The 18,458-nt window shown below is 36.3% G+C and overlaps 1 protein-coding gene across 5 annotated transcripts in view; it reads right to left on the bottom strand.

The window, feature by feature from the left end:
• The window catches only part of ECH2 (enoyl-CoA hydratase 2), a 54,392-nt gene extending 38,998 nt beyond the window's left edge, over nucleotides 1-15,394 (bottom strand). For 2 of the 5 annotated variants that reach the window (XR_016041777.1, XM_011630718.3), the window contains exons 1-7: nucleotides 15,248-15,394; nucleotides 15,018-15,081; nucleotides 12,158-12,180; nucleotides 11,916-12,021; nucleotides 5,192-5,253; nucleotides 4,901-4,973; nucleotides 3,526-3,565 (exon numbers count right to left, since the gene is read on the bottom strand). Coding sequence is in view for 3 of the 5 variants with exons in the window: in XM_011630718.3 (XP_011629020.1) it covers nucleotides 3,526-3,565; nucleotides 4,901-4,973; nucleotides 5,192-5,253; nucleotides 11,916-12,021; nucleotides 12,158-12,180; nucleotides 15,018-15,080 (367 nt within the window). In the remaining 2 variants the exon portion in view is untranslated. Of the gene's footprint in view, nucleotides 1-3,525; nucleotides 3,566-4,446; nucleotides 4,477-4,822; nucleotides 4,974-5,191; nucleotides 5,254-11,915; nucleotides 12,022-12,157; nucleotides 12,181-15,017; nucleotides 15,082-15,247 lie in introns of those variants that run through there. The other 3 variants (XR_016041778.1, XM_011630719.3, XM_088848518.1) reach the window with 2 other exon arrangements.
• Nucleotides 15,395-18,458: the final 3,064 nt, after the last annotated feature.

Genomic DNA, 18,458 nt, shown 5'->3' with positions numbered 1-18,458 from the left:
GTAATGTGGTCAATCTATGGAAAAACGTTCAAAAAATGGATACAAACATAAAAACGCATAAATACAGCTAGATCTGAACATAAATTATAGAGGATATCTGTGTGTTTTACTCTATCCTTTACCTATACAAATTGTTGTATTTTTGCTCAATTATTTTTTCGCTTTTCTTTTGTATTTTTTGGTTAACAATTTGTATTTTAGGTTAGTAAATATATTATAGAATTGTAAATATGAATATTGAAAATTTAGGAAAATGAGAATACAAAAAATAAAAGAGGCAGGGAAATAGTCATTTTTCTTTCCATCTATATGTAACTTATTTGTAGAAATTATATCTATGGCAATTAATATAATTTCCATTGACAGAGAGGAGAGAGAGACCATGGTACGCATGCATAATAATAGGAAGCATGCTTTAAAAGAGCATATCCATTGAGAGAGAGTAGAGAGATGGAGTTCGTTGAGGAAGAGAACAAAGAATCCATTGAGATGGGGGGAGAGAATAAATAGATAGAGTATGGTAAGTTTATTGAGAGAGATGAGAAAGTTAATTGAGAGAGTGCAGAGAGGGAGAATAAAATCTCCATAAATATAGGAGAGATATAAAGATAATCCGTTGAGAGGTATAAAGATATAAATTGTTCCCCTTGGCCTTGGGGTTTTTTATGACATTTTTGAAGAGATGGTGCATCTAACCAAGAATGTCAGCACTACCTGGAGCCACATTTTCAGAGAAGCTAATTCAAAGGCTGATGTTTTGGCAAAGGAGGGGGCCACTTCCAACTCCGATATGGGGAACTAGCTTTTGTGTGCGCGCCTAATCTTCGCCAAATCCTCTGAATAGCTTTTTCCCCTGTTGTACATTTTGGTCCCTTCAGGGCTTGTATAGAGTGACCCCGTGGGGTCATCATCTTTTCTTTTGGGATTGTATAGAGTGCCCATGTGGGGCCACCATACTTCTTGATTGTCATGTAATCTTTACTAGTTATTAAAAACGAAAAGGACACTTGGTGAGAGAATAAAAGAGCTCCTTCACTTACTTTATTTATAAAATATTTTAATTTTATTTCTTTCTTTCCCATCTATCCTCCATCTTCTCTACATCAATAACTCTTTACCCTCTTTAATCTCAAACTGCAATCTCATTCTTGATTCATCATATTCTTGTCTGAAATATCAAAATCTCTCTTAAAATCCTGATCTCATTCTTACCTTCTTTAACCTCAAACTCTAATCTTATTCTTGATTCCTCATATTCTTGCTCAAAATTTCAATATCTCTTTCTATCTCTCTCAATCTGAAATTGACACCCAAATCTCAAATTCTCTCTCTTCCTAAACCCCAATATCCCTCTTTCTTTTAATCCCATGTCAGCCACCAAATCTCAAAATCTCCCAACCTTTCTTGCCTCACTCTCACCAACATTCCATATAAGAAGAGTTGGGGGTGCGTGGGTGGGTAATCACCTTATGTAATCTTGCTGCAATTTTACAGCCTGTATCTCCAACTCTAGGGCTTTCTCTCACCAAAACCATGAATCTCCAAAAGCTTTCAGATGAAAGATTTGGAGTACCTATGGTACTTTCTTGGGATAGAAATGGACCTTGCCCATGATTAATTTTGATTCTCTCGATATAAATATGCTCTTGATATGCTTGAACTCATTAAAATATTGCACTGCAGATCATCATCCAATCCAGCAACACTCAACAAAAGACAGAGAGAATGAAGGAAAATTTCTTGAAGAACCTGAAATTATTGAAGCATGGCATGCGAACTTCAGTACCTCACCCTCACTAGTCATGACATAGTCTTCGCAGTAAATCGTCCGTGGCAGTTTATGCATGCACCCATGATGTCCACATAGAGGAGTTAAAATGAATAATGTGACAAATGAAAAAGACCATTAATCAAGGCATTACATACCTAAAAAATTGCATATATGATGTGCACGTTGCTTCCATCATTAGCCACTCCAATGCCAATTCGACAGGAGATCTTGATTCATAGAGGTGAATTTCAAGACATTGTGTTTATTAAAGAAGAAATTTGATATCTTGAGGAGCAAGAAGCAAAAGTCCATGGCACGTACAAAGGCTGAACAACTTGGCGGATATTAGTTAGATACGAAATCTGATTGCATCACTTGGTTATAAAGTCCAATGGTCCATCTATTGTGATAATTGGAGTGCTCTTGCGATTGCAACTAATCCTATTTTTTATGATCGCAGTAAGCACATTGACATTGGCAAAGGTTTTGGGTACAAAAAGATCGAAGCAGAGGCAATTTAAATGGATCGTATTGGCATTATTAATCAGATCCCAAGCATTTCACAAAAGGGCTCATCAATCAATGGTATCACTTTCCAAAAGACAAATTGTACATCTTCAAGCACAACGTACAATTTGAGAGATGGTGTTAAGACTATGTATCATGCACAAGGGGCATTACCGTATTATTTCATTAAGACTATGTATCATGTACAATTTATGTGTACAAATGCTAACATCCAGCAATGTAACATTTAATCACATAATGTAGAGCCACCCTCAACACAGTGATTGGGGATTCATGCCACCCTCTCTTGCTCTTCTCATCTCTCTCTCTTTCTTCTTGGTGATAAAATGTTTTCTTTTAAGGAAACAGCTGACCTCTTAGTGACAAAATCTCAAAGTTACAATCACAAGGACTACATTCTTGAAATGTATCTCAAGCCTTATAGGACTAAGAGTCAACTAAAGAAAGGGAATTTGGCATTCTTATTTTGGTTATCAATAGAACAGGGTGCCTATTTTAAATTAATCAAACTTTCTGAGCTAGATTAGACTCTGTTTAAATTTTATACATACAATATATAAAAAAAATGCAACATATATCATCTTACATTGACCTCACTCCAAATAAGACAATTGACTTAAGTTATTATATTATATAATATAGATATTATATGCATAGTGCATTGTTTATAGACTTGTACTTAACCTGTTTATGGCTTGATAGGTTCATTTACGGGCTTGTTTTGGGTAAACAAGTCAAGCAAGCCAAGCTTGTGCTGCTGAAGCCAAGCTCAAACCGGTCCTCTACAAATGCAAGCCAAGCTTGAACATGTCCTAGCTTGGCTTGATTCGAGTTGTTGAAACCCCAGATTTCCACCTCGTGTTATTTTCTTCAGCTCTCCTATTTCTTTATTCTTCTCTTAAACCTAGAAAATTAACCACTAAGATTGGGTGTAGAATTAATGGTTATCATCCTTGCCGGAAGTGTCAAATCATCCTTCTCAGAAATGTCACTAAAAGGCTGGATGTGAAAATCCAGCAGAAAGATGTTCAGGTTAATAAAATAAATTCCCTCTCCTTAAGAAGAAAGGTTTGTATGGTTTTTCTCTCTTGAGATTTGTGAGATGCATTTCCCAACAATACAATGATAAAACACAGAAAATCTAATTACTCCGTAACCCCGCTCAAACCATTGTACACTGTAGTGCCACCAAAACCAGAAATGTAAACACATGGGACAGTAGATACCTTTGTCATGCAAGCTTGAAACAGTTGTTTTGTTTTGTACCTGAGTAAAGATCGCAAAGATGTCAGGATCGACTTTTAACAAAGCAAGAAGGCTAGACAACATTTATTGAGCCATGAGAACTATGGTTAGCTTATCTGATACCAACATCTAATTTCTGAAGCATATAATATAAGCAGGCAGCTAGATGTTAAGAAAGTAATAACAAGTATCACAAAGACATTTACATATAATTTATTTAAATCTTGAAACTGAAGGCTTCTAGTGCGAATGTGCTGCTCTCTTTATTATTGTGAGATGCATCTTGCCAACCATATCAAATTTAACCTATAGACCTAGGGACCGTGGCACCTCTAGAAACTTCATGGGTGTTTTTATTTGACCACAATGTTCTCTGACCTTTTTCTTTTCGTTTTTTGATGCTTGTTTTCTTACCTATGTTATTCCTTCTTATATGGATGATCGTCAACGAGACCAACCATTATTCTGGTATTTCAATGAGATTAACTAATCTACTGTTACCAGTTCATATTTATTTATCTTAAATTTTCTGCCACAATATTTTGGTACAAAATAAATCAGTGTACTAATACAAGTTTATGGTACTTAGTCCACCCGTCATGCATGGCAGGTCACTGGTACATAATTAGCATATAAATTGTAAGGTCCAGATCATGTAGAAGCATCCAACTTTTTCCAAATTTCTAAGGTATTAAACAGTTTAGAAGACACCTTTACTCAGACTCAGTTACAACAAGATACATTCCTTGATGGATTGCAGCAAACTATCACATTTATGACAAATGCCTTCAAAATATAATTTCTTTCAAACTTTCCCCATCTAACAGTAATGCTAAATGAAACATTGTGATACACTTATCAGCAGATACATGTGTAAAAGTACATGATCAACAAAGTTATACCTGCTGCCATTGGATATAGAAGTTGCACATCTTCAAGACAGACAAGTCATGGTGAGAACAGCAAACTAACATCAGATAACACGAGTGTTTGATTTACCAATATGGAAACAGTCAAACTCTGATATCATTTCCTACCATAAAGTGCAGAGGAATATAATTATTCAAATTCAAAATCAATTGCTTTCTTTAACAGGTTTCTGCATTGGTTTGAGAACGTAATGAAAGACCTTTTCCTCATCTCTGATATTTCTTTTACATGATAACATTAACGAATAATCGACTAGAAGAATATATGATGCGAACCACATGAACTAATATCTAGGATGACATCAAATGAAATTTCATGAAAGGACTTGAATGTATAAAATGTTTGTACATGTTCAAATGATTGTTGATCATTGTCTTCCCATAACTCAAAAGCATCCAACTCTCATTGCAAAGTTAAAGGTCTTACACAGCAACTTGTAGGAAATGGCTTGTAAATCTCCACGTATTGCTCACCATGCAATAAAAGAGTTGGGTTGAAACTGGTAGAGTTGCCAAGAAATGAGGTAACATTCCATATAAGAATAGGGAATTATCACCGCAATAAAAGTAAAAAAACATCAGCTAAAAAAACAAACAAATAAAATTTCTTTTTTGATAATATAAGCACATGAATAACGCAGTCACTAGGAACAAAGAGTCAAGGCACATATGACTACAGGAGGTTGAGACAAACACAAGTTTATTTCGTAACACATACACAAGACCTGGCACCTGCTGCAGGGATAAAGGAGAAAATAGAACTGCAAAAGTTGGCAACACCTGCAAAAATGAAAATTAGTTAACAAAATAGTGGTACATGGAAACAAAGGTAAAGTTGAAACTCTTTCAAGATATGCTTGAGAAGACAACCTGAAAATGAAATGAATAATTAACAGTAGCATTAAGCATAATTTATCCATATCTAAAATCTACATATAAGTTGTAATTTATCATAAGACCTAGAGAAATGTGCATGTAAGATAATCCACATTCACCAGATATAGTGAACATATTTACTTCCAGATATTTATGGAGCGGACTGCATGTCTGGGGTCGAGAGAAGCAAAAGATGGTCACATTTTATGTTTGCACTGCTAGGCCCCCAGTAAATGGCCGTAATGTATGCTTGAACATGCATAAATACCTGAAGTCATTAAGGAAACTGATCCATTCAACAAAAGACTGCAAGTTATTTTGAACAAGATACAAAAGTTATGATATTATAAGATACTATGTACAATCCATTCACTATATCTTTTTCACTACTTCTATCCATGTCCTTTTGGGCCTTCCCCTTGCCTTTTTAGAGCCTTCTACTTGAACCAAATCGCACCTCCTTACCGGTATTGTATTACGTCTACGCTGCATATGGCCAGCCCACCTAAGTCTACTTTCCCTCATCTTATCGCCTATTGAAGCCACAACTAAGTTAGCTCTATGTATTCATCCTGAATTCTATCTTTTCTTGTCTTGTCGCTCATCCATCTTAACATCCTCATCTGATCAATGCTCATCTTATAGATATGTTGTTTCTTGACTGTTCAAGATTTTTAGCCCATAAAGCATGGTTGATCTTATAGCCATCCTACAGATTTTCCCTTCGGTCTCAATGATATGCGGTGATCACACAAAACTCCAGATGCACATCTCCACTTCCTTGACCCAGCTCTATTTCTCTGAGCAACATTTTATTCAATCTCTCCATTCTCCTGGATTATGAAACAATCTCTTTTAGGTATTTCTTGACCATCAATGTTAACTGCTTCCTCATTTCTACTCCTATATTTGCTAAACTTGTATTCCATATATTTTGTCTTAATTTGACTAATTTTAAAACTTTTAGATTCTAGAGCATCCTTCTAACGTTCTAACTTTGTGTTGACGCCACCTCTAGTCTCATCAATCAAAACTGTCATTCGCGAACAACATACACCAGGCTCATCTTGTTGGCGCCACATCATAGTCTTTAAATCATTTCATAAAATCAACAATAGAATATTTGTCGTCTTCTGTTAGCATCATTTATAAATAAAATAACCATTAGAAGAATAAGAAAATAACATGTTTATCAAAATGACAAATGTCACAAACATTAAAAGGATCTTAGCATTGTCTCCAATACAGAGTACAACATACAATGTTATATAGGCTCCCCCCAGTACCTGCAACATCAATTATGATAAAGGCTCTGCCCCAATATTTCTCCTAAATGCCATAGATAACACTCCGCAGCTTGGCAGAACTCCTTGGAGATCCTCTAGCAAAGCCCAACACCTCATCCCCCACATCCGCCTCTAAAAAAAACAAAAAAAAAAATTCTCCCCCAATAAAAATCCACATATGTAATATTAGGGACGTAGGCCATTCAAACGAAAGAAAGTGGTTAAGTACTTAACTCTGACCAATCACCTTGATATCCTGGCTTTAATAGAGACCAAATCTTACTAAAAAAACCAAGAAGTTTAGGGAAGAAGACCATGCCAATGGGCCGCATGAATGGCTTTGCGTGCCTTTGGAGAAATATGGGTTATTTGGGAGTCATCAAAACACACCCTCCAAAGTAGCAATTCTGCCTCTTTCAGCATGGCTTGTTCATTAAAAATTCAGACAGCTTCCTTTGGACAACTATGGTTGTTTATGGACCAAATTGCCTTGGACTTAGGGATGCCCCCATGCTAGGGTTTTGTGGCCTTTAAAGGCTGTGAGAGCATGTAAATAAGTATTATAGTGGATTATACATTTCAATGGAAGGGTGTGGGTTAGTTGACCAACTTAGGATTAGGCAGTCTATGGCCCTGGTCAGTCCAAAACCCTTACCCCAGATCATATGACACTACCAAAAAAGGATTTCAGAGGGCCATCACTTGTTGAGGTCGGAGAGAAGCACATAAATGGTTTGTAGATCAGGAGAGCTTCGTGTTCTCTTGTGTGCGGATGTAGGTTTGTGAGAGTGAGGGTTAAATCTTCAACAAACTTCCGCACAACATGTACACATGACAATAGCATTACAGGGAAGCAACCCTGAAAAGGGATACGAGTACATGTGAATAGCGAGAGTCCCCTTTGCATTATAGTGATATGTGTGTGTTACTTCTTTTAAGGGGGGAAATCTATAATCCATGTTCTAGGACTGTTTCACTATTTATTGGCCAGCCTTAATGAACCAATCATGAGCTCCTGCATGAGACTGTGGGACATGAGTCTCATTGGGTTGGTTTGAGAAGAAATTTGAGGACCACAGTTACTGGGTCGGGTGGAGTGGAGTGCCTTAAGAGTCACTTATCTTGCCCCATTGGTACCGGTCCACTTCTACATATTTTGTTTTTAGTGCAATAAATGTTTCTGTGAGTTTTAGAAATTTATCTAGAATTTTTAAAATTAATTCAGCTGTAAATCCTCAAAAAAAGGGCATTTCTGAATTTCTGGTTGTGGAGGGGCACATGTGGGGCCTTTGTATTAAGCACCACATGTGCGTCACACCACATGGGTGGGGTATGGGGCCATGGGACCTATACCTCATACTTGAGGCACGCCACCCCTCTTCTTTATTTATTGTTTTTGAAAAAGTGTTGTGGGAGTTATTTTTTAAAAGATATTTGACCATATCTTTTATCTTTTTAAATTCTTACAATCTTGAGAGACCTGGGAGTTCTAGAAGATTGTTTTAGATTGGTCTTATCCTAGTTTGACTAAAAGTGGATACAGGTGAAAGATTCAAGACATAATGTTCCTAGAAACCTAAATTATGATGGCTGATTCATGGGATGAATCGCTCAGATTTAATCTCTCACCTTACAAATTTCCTAGAATCTTATTGGTCATGGTGAGTCACAATTTTTGGATAGGCATATCTAGGGCCCTTGAAGCCTATATAAGGAGGGGACCCCCTCCCCCAATTATCTACACATTATTTTCTAGCCTCTCACTCTCTTCTTTCCCTCCCTACGCCCAACTCTGTCTCCTATCCCTCTTGTTCTCCCTTCTCTCTTTAGGTGGCACGCCACCCCCCCATAAGGCACTGAGGGTGACATGCACCACCCTATAAGATTGAGAGATAGGGGGCACATCCAATCCTTGGGTTGCTTAGTGGTGACTTTAATGTGTTGTCTCATTCATAAATTCATTCGCTGCACTCGCAGCACTGCCTCGTTTATTTACTCATTTGTTGAATCCATGAGAAGAACTGCAAGAATAGAGTGACTGCCACATAGCAATAACGAGTCGGGTCGAGTCTGGGTCGGCCCTGATCTAGACACGACTAGACTAGGTTTCACCAAGGACTCGAACGCGGGTCTAGAAATTAAAAAAAAAAAAAAATATATATTCTTTAGTATATTTTATTATTCTATACCGGAACAGGTTGGGTCGGGTGCCAGACCTAGTCCCGAACCTAACTCGGGTTAGGTACAAGTCATTTGGACCTAGACCCTACCTACCGGGTCCAAAACATGGACCCGGTTCTGACCCAACCTGATTGCCACATGAGGGCATTCTCTTACTTCATACAAAACAACGACCGCACATGCATTTCCCTAAATGAGGTGAATTACACTTGGTCAAACCATGCACAACCAGCCCCATTCATAAAACTCCACAAATTCTTGATGTCCACGACTTGGGAATTGGCTTTTCAAGTAACCCTATCCTTCTGCTTAACCAAAGCCACCTCACATCGTAAACCAATCCTCTTAGACACAAACCCAAGCCCTAAGACTAGTAAACCTTTTAGATTTGAGCTGAACTGGCTAGATGAACCACTATTCGCAACTTTCCTCATGCAAACGTGTCCCCTTTTACTATCCAGGGCTTGGCTGGGTTTCGCCTGACTAAAAAACTGAAGTTGCTCAAAATAATATAGGAAAACTGATAGGCAAATAAGATCTTAGATGTTCAATGAAGACTGGTGTCATAGACGGATCAGTTCCTCTCCCTAGGGAGACGCATAAGTCTCATCAAAGCTACACTTCAACATTCCAATTTCCGAATGTCCTTATTTCAAATGCCTTCTTTGGTCGAGAACATACTGGAAAAGCTAACGCAACACTCTCTGGTCAGAGGCAAAAACTAATTATAAGCTCCATTTAATTGCTTGGAAGAGAGTCTGCAAATCCAGTAAAGATGGACAGTTAGGGTTTAGAGGAATGAAACATGCAAAGAGCTCTCATAGGTAAGTGGTGGCTAGGTAAGTGGTGGCAGCGGTTTGTCAATGAAGAAAACCACCTTTGGCAGGAGGTTATTAAGAGTAGTTTGGCTTAAAGGCATCAGGCTGGTTGCTGAAGTCCTCGCGCAACACATCCAGGGCTTGGAAAAACATTGCTTGAACATAGGATTCATTCAGGAGACATTGTGAAAGTGCCTATGCTATGATGAAAAATTAGGTTTTGGAAGGTTATCTGGCTAGGAGATCAAACACAAGCAGATTGGAGGCTGGCTATGTTGAATGTCGCTCTTGACTCCAAGCCTTAGGTCGCCAGTGTTGTGGAACGCAGGGAGGGCAAAATTTGGAATTCAACTTTCATGAGAGCCTTGAAGGAAGATGAAGTTGCACTTTTTTCTCAACTCCTACTAGAACTAGCGCATCATTTTGTGCTTCTAGAGGAACAAGATACGGTCTTGTGTCATCCAACCTAATGTGGCCCTTTTTCTGTTTCGTCATTTTGTCAATCTCTTTGCTCTCAGATCCTCAAATCAATAGTAAACTATGGTCCACCCAGGCACCGCGTAAAATCCAACCATTCGATTGAATTGCACAATCTGGAAAAAACCTGATGGGAAACAGTTAGAGCTAGAGGCTTCCATTTAGCCAACTGATGGGTGACATACCTCTACAAAGAAGAGTGCTTGCCATTTGTTCCTTGATTGTGAAGTGGCCACCTTTTTATGGTCCAGCATTCTTCAAGAATTTGATCGGCAACGGGCTTTTTCTAAATCCGTAATCCAGCTCTACCAAGCCTTCCTCCCACCCCCTCAGCCCAAGGTGAGACGTTTCTTGTGGCAAAGCTTGGTCACGGCTACAATGTGATCACTTTGGCGAGAAAGAAGCAAACGAATATTGGAAGGTTCATCCTCCGCAATTCATGGCCTTAGGGACCACATAAAATCAGTGACTATTTTCTGGCACAAAGTAACAAACATTGCCAGAATATCTCGCTCTCCACCTTCCTTAATAATTGGAATGGAATCCTTCTCATTAGTCCCCAAAGAATACCTATAATCCTTTATTGGACTGCCCCCAACCCTGGTTCACACAAGCTGGGTAATCCAGGCCCTGCTGGTATAAGGCTTTTACTCTGGGAACACGAAGGAGATACCCTTTTTCTTTTTTAGAATTTATAGGCCATGCTGACTTTAACATGGCAGAGTCCAAAGCCCTTCTAGATGGTTTCCAACAAGTCTACTCTAGTGTCTTCCTCTCAATGTAGATCTTAGTGGAAGGGGTCACAGCAATGTCATAGCATGGGCTTCAAGGAGAGCATGATTTCCCTGGCACCTACGTCCAATTTTATACTATATATACTATCTATGCAGGGACATGAGGATCACTTTCTGCCATGTAAAGAGGGAGGCGAACCAGGCAGTTGACAACTTAACTAAGGAGGGGGCTCTAGTGGAGCCTATTTCACAACAGATTACCGAAAAGTCTCCACCCTTTCTTCTGCCTTCTTTTGTCTCTCTCCTACTAATTTCTGTCTATTCTCTGTCCTTTCTCCTTCTTGACTTCTTTCGTTTCTCTCCAAAGTTTTTTGTCCACCATAACAGATGTATGACTCATAATTAACACCATGTGAGCCCCAACCTTTGGAGTATGAGCCCCAACTCGTGGGTAGCCTTTTTGTATAGAAAGCTCCTGATATGTAGGCAGCCAATTTTTAGTTTTCTTATCAACAATTACTTATATAATATGTAACAGTCAAATTATCCTAGAAATAAAAATAAAAAGAAAAGAAAAAGAGCACTTAAGGAAAAAAAATTTCTCCTCCGGGTGCCAACCATATAACTTTGGGAGCTACTGCACCTTTGGACTTGTTCAGCAGTACAATAACCGAGGAAGGTCCAAATATGAATACTTAATCGATCTGATGAATGCTGATCTACTGAAACTCATATATTTTGGACGGCATCATTCTAAATAGTGTAAGAAAGGATTAATATCTTATTTGCCTTTGATATGCTCTTGGAAGACAAGACTTCCGAACTACCCAATAAGTAAAAAGACTTCACTTTTTAATTTTTCCACAAAAAAGAAGATATCATACACATTCAATAATAAGTTCCACATATCGGAGCAAAACAAAATCTCATATAAGCCTCTAACTCTAAATAATCATCCGTACACATAAACACATACACATTCAACATGAAGATTGTGTGAAAGGCTTACAAGCATCAGTTACAATGACATGGACAATCAACTAAAGAGGAGGGCTACTTCAGGAGTATACCATGACGCATGCTTGACCATCTTTATTGTAGACATATTTCAACTCATTGTCATCTGTGGCACTCCTTATGCATGCTCCAACACCAAGGGCATAAAGCACTACATCTCTTTTTTCAGGGAAACAAAGACCAACACGTTGCCCAGGAGTTTGGAGAAACGCAAGAAAGTGTAACAGTCACTTCAAAAGAGTAATGCACCGTATAAATGAGAGAGAGAAAAACGAAATCAGTTAAAATGTGTTACCTCTCTGTGTAGGTATATGTTGTCTGTGATGGATCCCAGTGAGATATACAAAGAAGAACATGAAAAAAAGTCACAAAACAACATAACCAAAATAAAGATCATAATGAGTTACATCAGAACTTTTGGAACTGTTTTGCAGAAGCATTCAGAACAAGGAATCTGCTCATGTAGCTGAAAGATCTAAGCATCAAAGAAAGAAATAGAAAATCTAAATACTGATGAAGATGTCATAAATTTACATGTATCATTCAGAACTACAACATGGGTTCACATCATATGCATATCACTTATACCATGAAACATTTAAAATAGTAGGGACCAAAACTTCCATGTATAAACAAAACATTCTCTAAATTAATCAAGAAAGTACATTCCAAAAGAAAAATAAACCATAACTCATCCAAGGAAAAGAGCAACTTCTACGCCATGGAAAGCGTCATGAATAATCAGTAGAAGTGACCAAAAAATCAGGTCAAATTTAGCCGACTCAACTAAGCCCATCAGCAGTTTTAAATAAGTAAAATTAGGTTTAAACAGTTTTACAAAAACACAGAGTGTAACATTGACTTAGGAATACAAATAACTGAGCTACCAAGCTAAACATTGATTTACCCGAGTGCTAATGAGCCAGCTGAGTTTTTCTGTTCTTTAATTGTTTATTTATTTTTGGGAGCTTAGAATCAAGGATATCAGTTCCTGTAGTATTAAACAAAAATTAGATCAACGAGGGCTCGTCAAGATCATGCAAGAGTGTGTCACATTCATTTGAACCTTCTTCACAGCCCCTTTCATGGGAAGCTTGTGGACTGAAATGGAGTCTCATCTCTTATCTATATTTCTCTTGCAATGTTTTGGGCTCATTTCTTAAAAACATTAGTATTAAATAATACATATATATATATATATATATATATATATATATATATATATATATTTGTGTACATGCAATCATATGCACATGCACATACTAACGTGCCTATAAGCACGTGCAGATACAAGGTCAGCAATTCGTATGGTATTAATGTAAGAAAGTATAGAATCCAAAACAGATAAAATATGCAAGTTCATTAGATTTTTACTGGCCTTCTCAGATACAATATATATTACATAAATACATATGATTATTGGAAATGGCTTTTGTAGACTTAATGGTGTTTATGTATGTCTCACCAGCTTAGCTCTCCTGAGACTAGAATCAACCAAGCCTTTAGCTTAACAGTGAGATACTAGGTTTCCAGTGAGTGAGATCATTGGTTCGAGCCTCTCTCTGGCAAACCAAAGTGATTTACACAAAGATTAATAATGCTACCACTTCAAGATAGTATTGGGAGCACAACCAGTAAAAATCTTAGGCACTGTATGGATGACCCTCAAATTGCGGTTTTTCTACCATCTAGGGTTTGAGTGGACCATAAAACAGGGCTCCTGATATAACTTTGATTGCAGGTCGTTTGGCATGCAAAATCAGCAATTTTCGTGCCCCTCTTGACACTGTCAAGTGTCAACTAAGCCAAGTAGACAGACCTCACAGCTGTAAAATCAGGGCCCTTAATCCAGGCAGGATCATGGACTCCCACATAACAATTTCTTCAGAACAAAAGCTTCCCCTATTGTGCAGCCAAATGGCTACTAAGCTTGATGTAGGGCATTCCCTTGATGAGGAGATGAGCCACTTAGTGCGCTAGAAGCAAAGTGTTGATTTTTCTACAAAGAATTTTGTATCTGTACTACATATATTAAGTTGCAGTTAAGAGCTGGATATGTGTCACATTAAGAAAAGGGGACATTGTTTGTTGAAAGAATGTTGATAGGTGCAGATACCAGTATCTTACTAAAGGATACTTGAAGCTTTTATAAAGATAATCACATACACTTACTCGTAAAAGTACAGCCATACCTCACCATTACAAGCACTCCACTTACGGATTTACTTCCATGATTTTCATTCCTTTGGATACAATGAGATTGCTTACATACAACACAACTTGTAGATATGAAAAATTCACATATGAAAAACTCAGCATCATACATTTCTTATACCATTCAAACTCTTATGTATACAAAATTACAATTCAAATGCAACCTTGTTCCTTACAACACATACACAAATGCCTTGTAATAGACACGTGAATAAGATTTGTATAATATGGGTTCAACAAGTACACAACTCAATTAGCTAGTAGAAGAAAGGCAAAGACGAAAACAACAACAAAGTTGCTGATGAATGAATGGTTGTGGAGGTTAGGTCAAACTTCATAGAGAAAGCCCTTTTAATAGACAAAGCAAATAAGATTCTTACAATATAGCTTCTTGTTGTAGAGAGGAGAGCGAAGAAAATAAAAACAAAAATTACAAATGAAAGAAAATTAAAGGTTCTAGAGATTATGCGCTCTCTCAGATCCTGCATGGGAACCCACCCCGAAACACAATGTCTCATCATGAGACCGTGAAAAAACTATTCCATTCTAAGTCTGAATTACATTTATATAGCAGACTTAAAAAACAAGAATCCTTAAATCTAACCCTATCTCAGATTAAACACCCAAGATGCCTCCTCCTTTACCCTTGCTAGTAAAATACAAAATTATAAACCTAAGAAATAAGGTAATCACTTAATTCAATTTTCCCAACTTTCTAACTAATCCCATCACTAGAAGACAAACTTTCTAATTATCTAATCCTAAAAAGGCATTCATTTGTTTGCATCACTTTTACAAGTTGACAACTCAATTAAGGATCTTTTACAGTGCATTAGTGAGAAAGGGAAAAATGGTAAAGGCATGATATAATCATGTTGATATAAGCATAAGTAAAAGCAAAGGAAGAAAATGAGAATCCAAGGAGTAGGAAAATTAACAACCTCAGGGAAGTTGTATGAGATGACTTTCTCTGGATCGATGGAAGCACCCGATACGATCGCCATTCTAAGCCAAACATGAAATCAAACATATAAGAGAGAAGAAAACAGGAAAAAAACATAAAAAATACATGCAAATAAGATTGGGATAACTGTAGAAAACAAGTTCTTAATCCCATAGAATTTATAGTATGAAAGAATCCAATACAGCTAAAATGAAGGAGAATCGTAACCTATTTCATTACAGGAGGCAAACTCAGGAAGGGTACATGACTGACCTCTCTGGCTCGGTCTTGAACGGATGAGAAGGGAGACCACGGACGCAAACGGTCGAATGGTGGACCACGGCGGCTTCCCTTCCTCCTAGTCTGATGTGACACTTTTCAGATTTCCAAGGAATCCGTTGATAAAATTTGTTAGGGTAGAGGTAGACCGCTTGTTTGTTTCTGGTCCCCTTGGACGCACAATTATTTCTGTCAAGTGTGGGCGTCCGCACCTTTGGGCTCCGCTGACGTGTAGTTGTAGTGTGTGACCTACGGGAAAGGTTTTTATACTTCTTGTACAGTATAGAAGTTCCATCCTCCCCTACCATCCAACCATCTAATTTTGATCGTGAGAGTCACTGTTTGATCTTAAATCTGACATCTTAAAATATTTTATTTTTAATTTTTTTATACAAATTATATGAATATAAAATTCGACACGTGTCATCTTCTTATTGGGGCGTACTTATAAAAAATATTTAAAATAATTTTTTGATAAAGTATAATAACCAAAATGCCCTTTGAAACTTTCAAGGGTATTTTGGTCATTATATTTTATTACAAATATTTTTTTTATATTTTTCGCTAGTGCGACTTTAATAGATGAATAGATATCCAAAATTTGGTGCCAAAATAATTTATAGAAAAAATTTAAAAATAAAATGGTGTAGAGAAGTGACATTGTGATTGGGGCAATCTTAGCTCTCCATTCAGAATGGACGGTTGGATAACGGGGAGTATATAAGTTTTATGCAGAGGAAGCATACAAAGCTTACCCCTCTTTGATACCTATAAATTTTAGTTTTATTTTTAATTATAAAAAGAGAAAGGTTTCTATGCTTCTCCTACAACATAGAAGTTCTATCCTTTCCCTAGCATCCAATCGTCCAATTTTGATCAAGAGAGTCACTCATCGTTTGATCTTAGATTCGATGTCTCAAAGTATTTTATTTTTATTTTTTTTATATAAATTGTATGAATATGAAAATTGGTAAGTGCCATCTTCTCATTGGGGCGCACCTTTAAAAAATATTAAAAATAATTTTTTCAATAAAATATAATGACCAAAATACCCCTTAAATCTTTCAGGGGTAATTTGGTCATTTTATTTGTTAGAAATATTTTTTTAATATTTTTTGCTAATGCGAGTTTAATAGAGAATTGGACGTCCAAAATTTGGCGTCAAAGTAGTCTATAGAAAATAAAAATAAAAAATAAAATAATGTAGAGACGTGACATTGTGATTGAGGCAATCTTAGCCCTCCATTCAGAATGGACGGTTGGATAAGGTGAAGTATATAAGTTTTATGCTGTAGAGGAAGCATAAAAAGCTTGCCTTTATGGAAAAGGGCAAAATTTCTATGCTGGGAAAGGTTTCTATACTTCCTCAACAGCATAGAAGATCTATACTTCCCCTACCATCCAACCGTCCAATTTTGATCAAGAGAGCCACTCACCGTTGATCTTAGATCCGACGTCTAAAAGTATTTTATTTTTAGTTTTTTTTATAAAAAATGTATGAATATGAAATTTGGTACGTGATATCTTCTCATTGGGGCGCACCTATAAACAATATTAAAAATAAATTTTTGATAAAATATAATAACCAAAATACCCCTTGAATATTTCAAGGGTATTTTGGTCATTTCATTTTATTAAAAATATTTTTTTTATAGTTTTTGCTAGTGCGTGTTTAATAGAGGATTGGACGTGCAAAATTTGGTGTCAAAATAATTTATAGAAAAAAAATAAAAAATAAAATAGTGTAGAGACGTGACATTGTGATTGAGGCAATCTTAACCCTCCATTCAGAATGGACGGTTGGATAAAGGGAAGCAAATCTTGTGCTTTCCCTATAGCATAAAACTTATATACTTCCCCTTATCCAACCGTCCATTCTGAATGGAGGGCTAAGATTGCCCAAATCACAATGTCATGTCTCTACACTATTTTATTTTTCATTTGTTTTTATAAACTATTTTGACATCAAATTTTGTACGTGCAATACTCTATTAAACTCGCACTAGTGAAAAATATAAAAAAAATATTCAAGGGGTATTTTGGTTATTGTATTTTATCGAAAATTTATTTTTAATATTTTTTATAGGTGCACTCCAATGAGAAGATGACACATACCAAATTTCATAGTCATATTCATACCCAAAAATAGTGGAGCTTTGGTAAATTAATTAAGAACAATTGTTTCATGCGGGCAAGACCGTATTTGTACTATAAAGTAAGGTGGTCCATCTAAAAACAATTGAAACTAACGGTCCGATTTTTTTTTCAATAGAATTATTATTTTTAGTTTTCAAATTTTATTTGATTTTTTTATATTTATGATCTTTATGTTAAAGATTATATATTTGGAAAAGTATACAATGAGACTATTTATCTTTGGTAAAATGTGGTCACGATAAATCTTGATTATTGGAAGTGAAATTAGATGACTACATTTACTTCATTGACTAAGCTCAAACTTTAAATTTTTTTTTTTAGAACTTTGTGACATATCCAAGCAATCAAAGTTCATATCGAATGATTGTAAGTAATTGTGATCTCCTTGTATCAAAGGTAAATTGTCTCATTGTATACAATTCCTTGATATTTTCTAAAATTTGGGTTGAATTCTATTTCAAACATAAATTTATTAAGGGGCTCACATTTCTACATGTGCGGGCTTGGCCGCATGCTACGTCCATTAGTCAAAGGGTGTGGTTTCTATAAGGTTGCAACCTTAAACAATCCAATTAAGGTGCATCTCTAAATTTTATTATAACATGTAATTTTGGTATAAAAAATTCTTAGGATTATCTAAAAAACTATTTCTATTTCTAATTATAAAATTTTAAACTCCAAAAATGGTTAAAATCAAGTAGATCTATAAACATATGAAAATCTTGAAAATGGACGGTCTAGATAAAGATGCACTATTTATTGGCCTTAATTTTTTTTATTTTTTATTTTTTCATATTCATACATCGGATTGTCGAGATGATGAATTAGAGGGCTTTTCAACATTAAAACAATTTTTCCGATGGATTTTTGAGGTGCATCTTTAATTCTACATTTTAAAGTTGCGACCTTATATAAACTTTTTCCTTAATTGAAACACATGATCCTAAACTAAGCTTATAAAATAAGTTTATAGTATAAAAGTTAGAAGGCAATACGATAAAAA

Source organism: Amborella trichopoda, chromosome 9 (genome assembly GCF_054954075.1).
Source record: "Amborella trichopoda isolate Santa Cruz 75 chromosome 9, AtrichopodaSantaCruz75HAP2 v2.0, whole genome shotgun sequence".
NCBI classification, from domain to species: domain Eukaryota; kingdom Viridiplantae; phylum Streptophyta; class Magnoliopsida; order Amborellales; family Amborellaceae; genus Amborella; species Amborella trichopoda.
The sequence above is the reverse complement of the archived record's forward strand: the minus strand, read 5'-3'. Positions and strand labels throughout refer to the sequence as shown.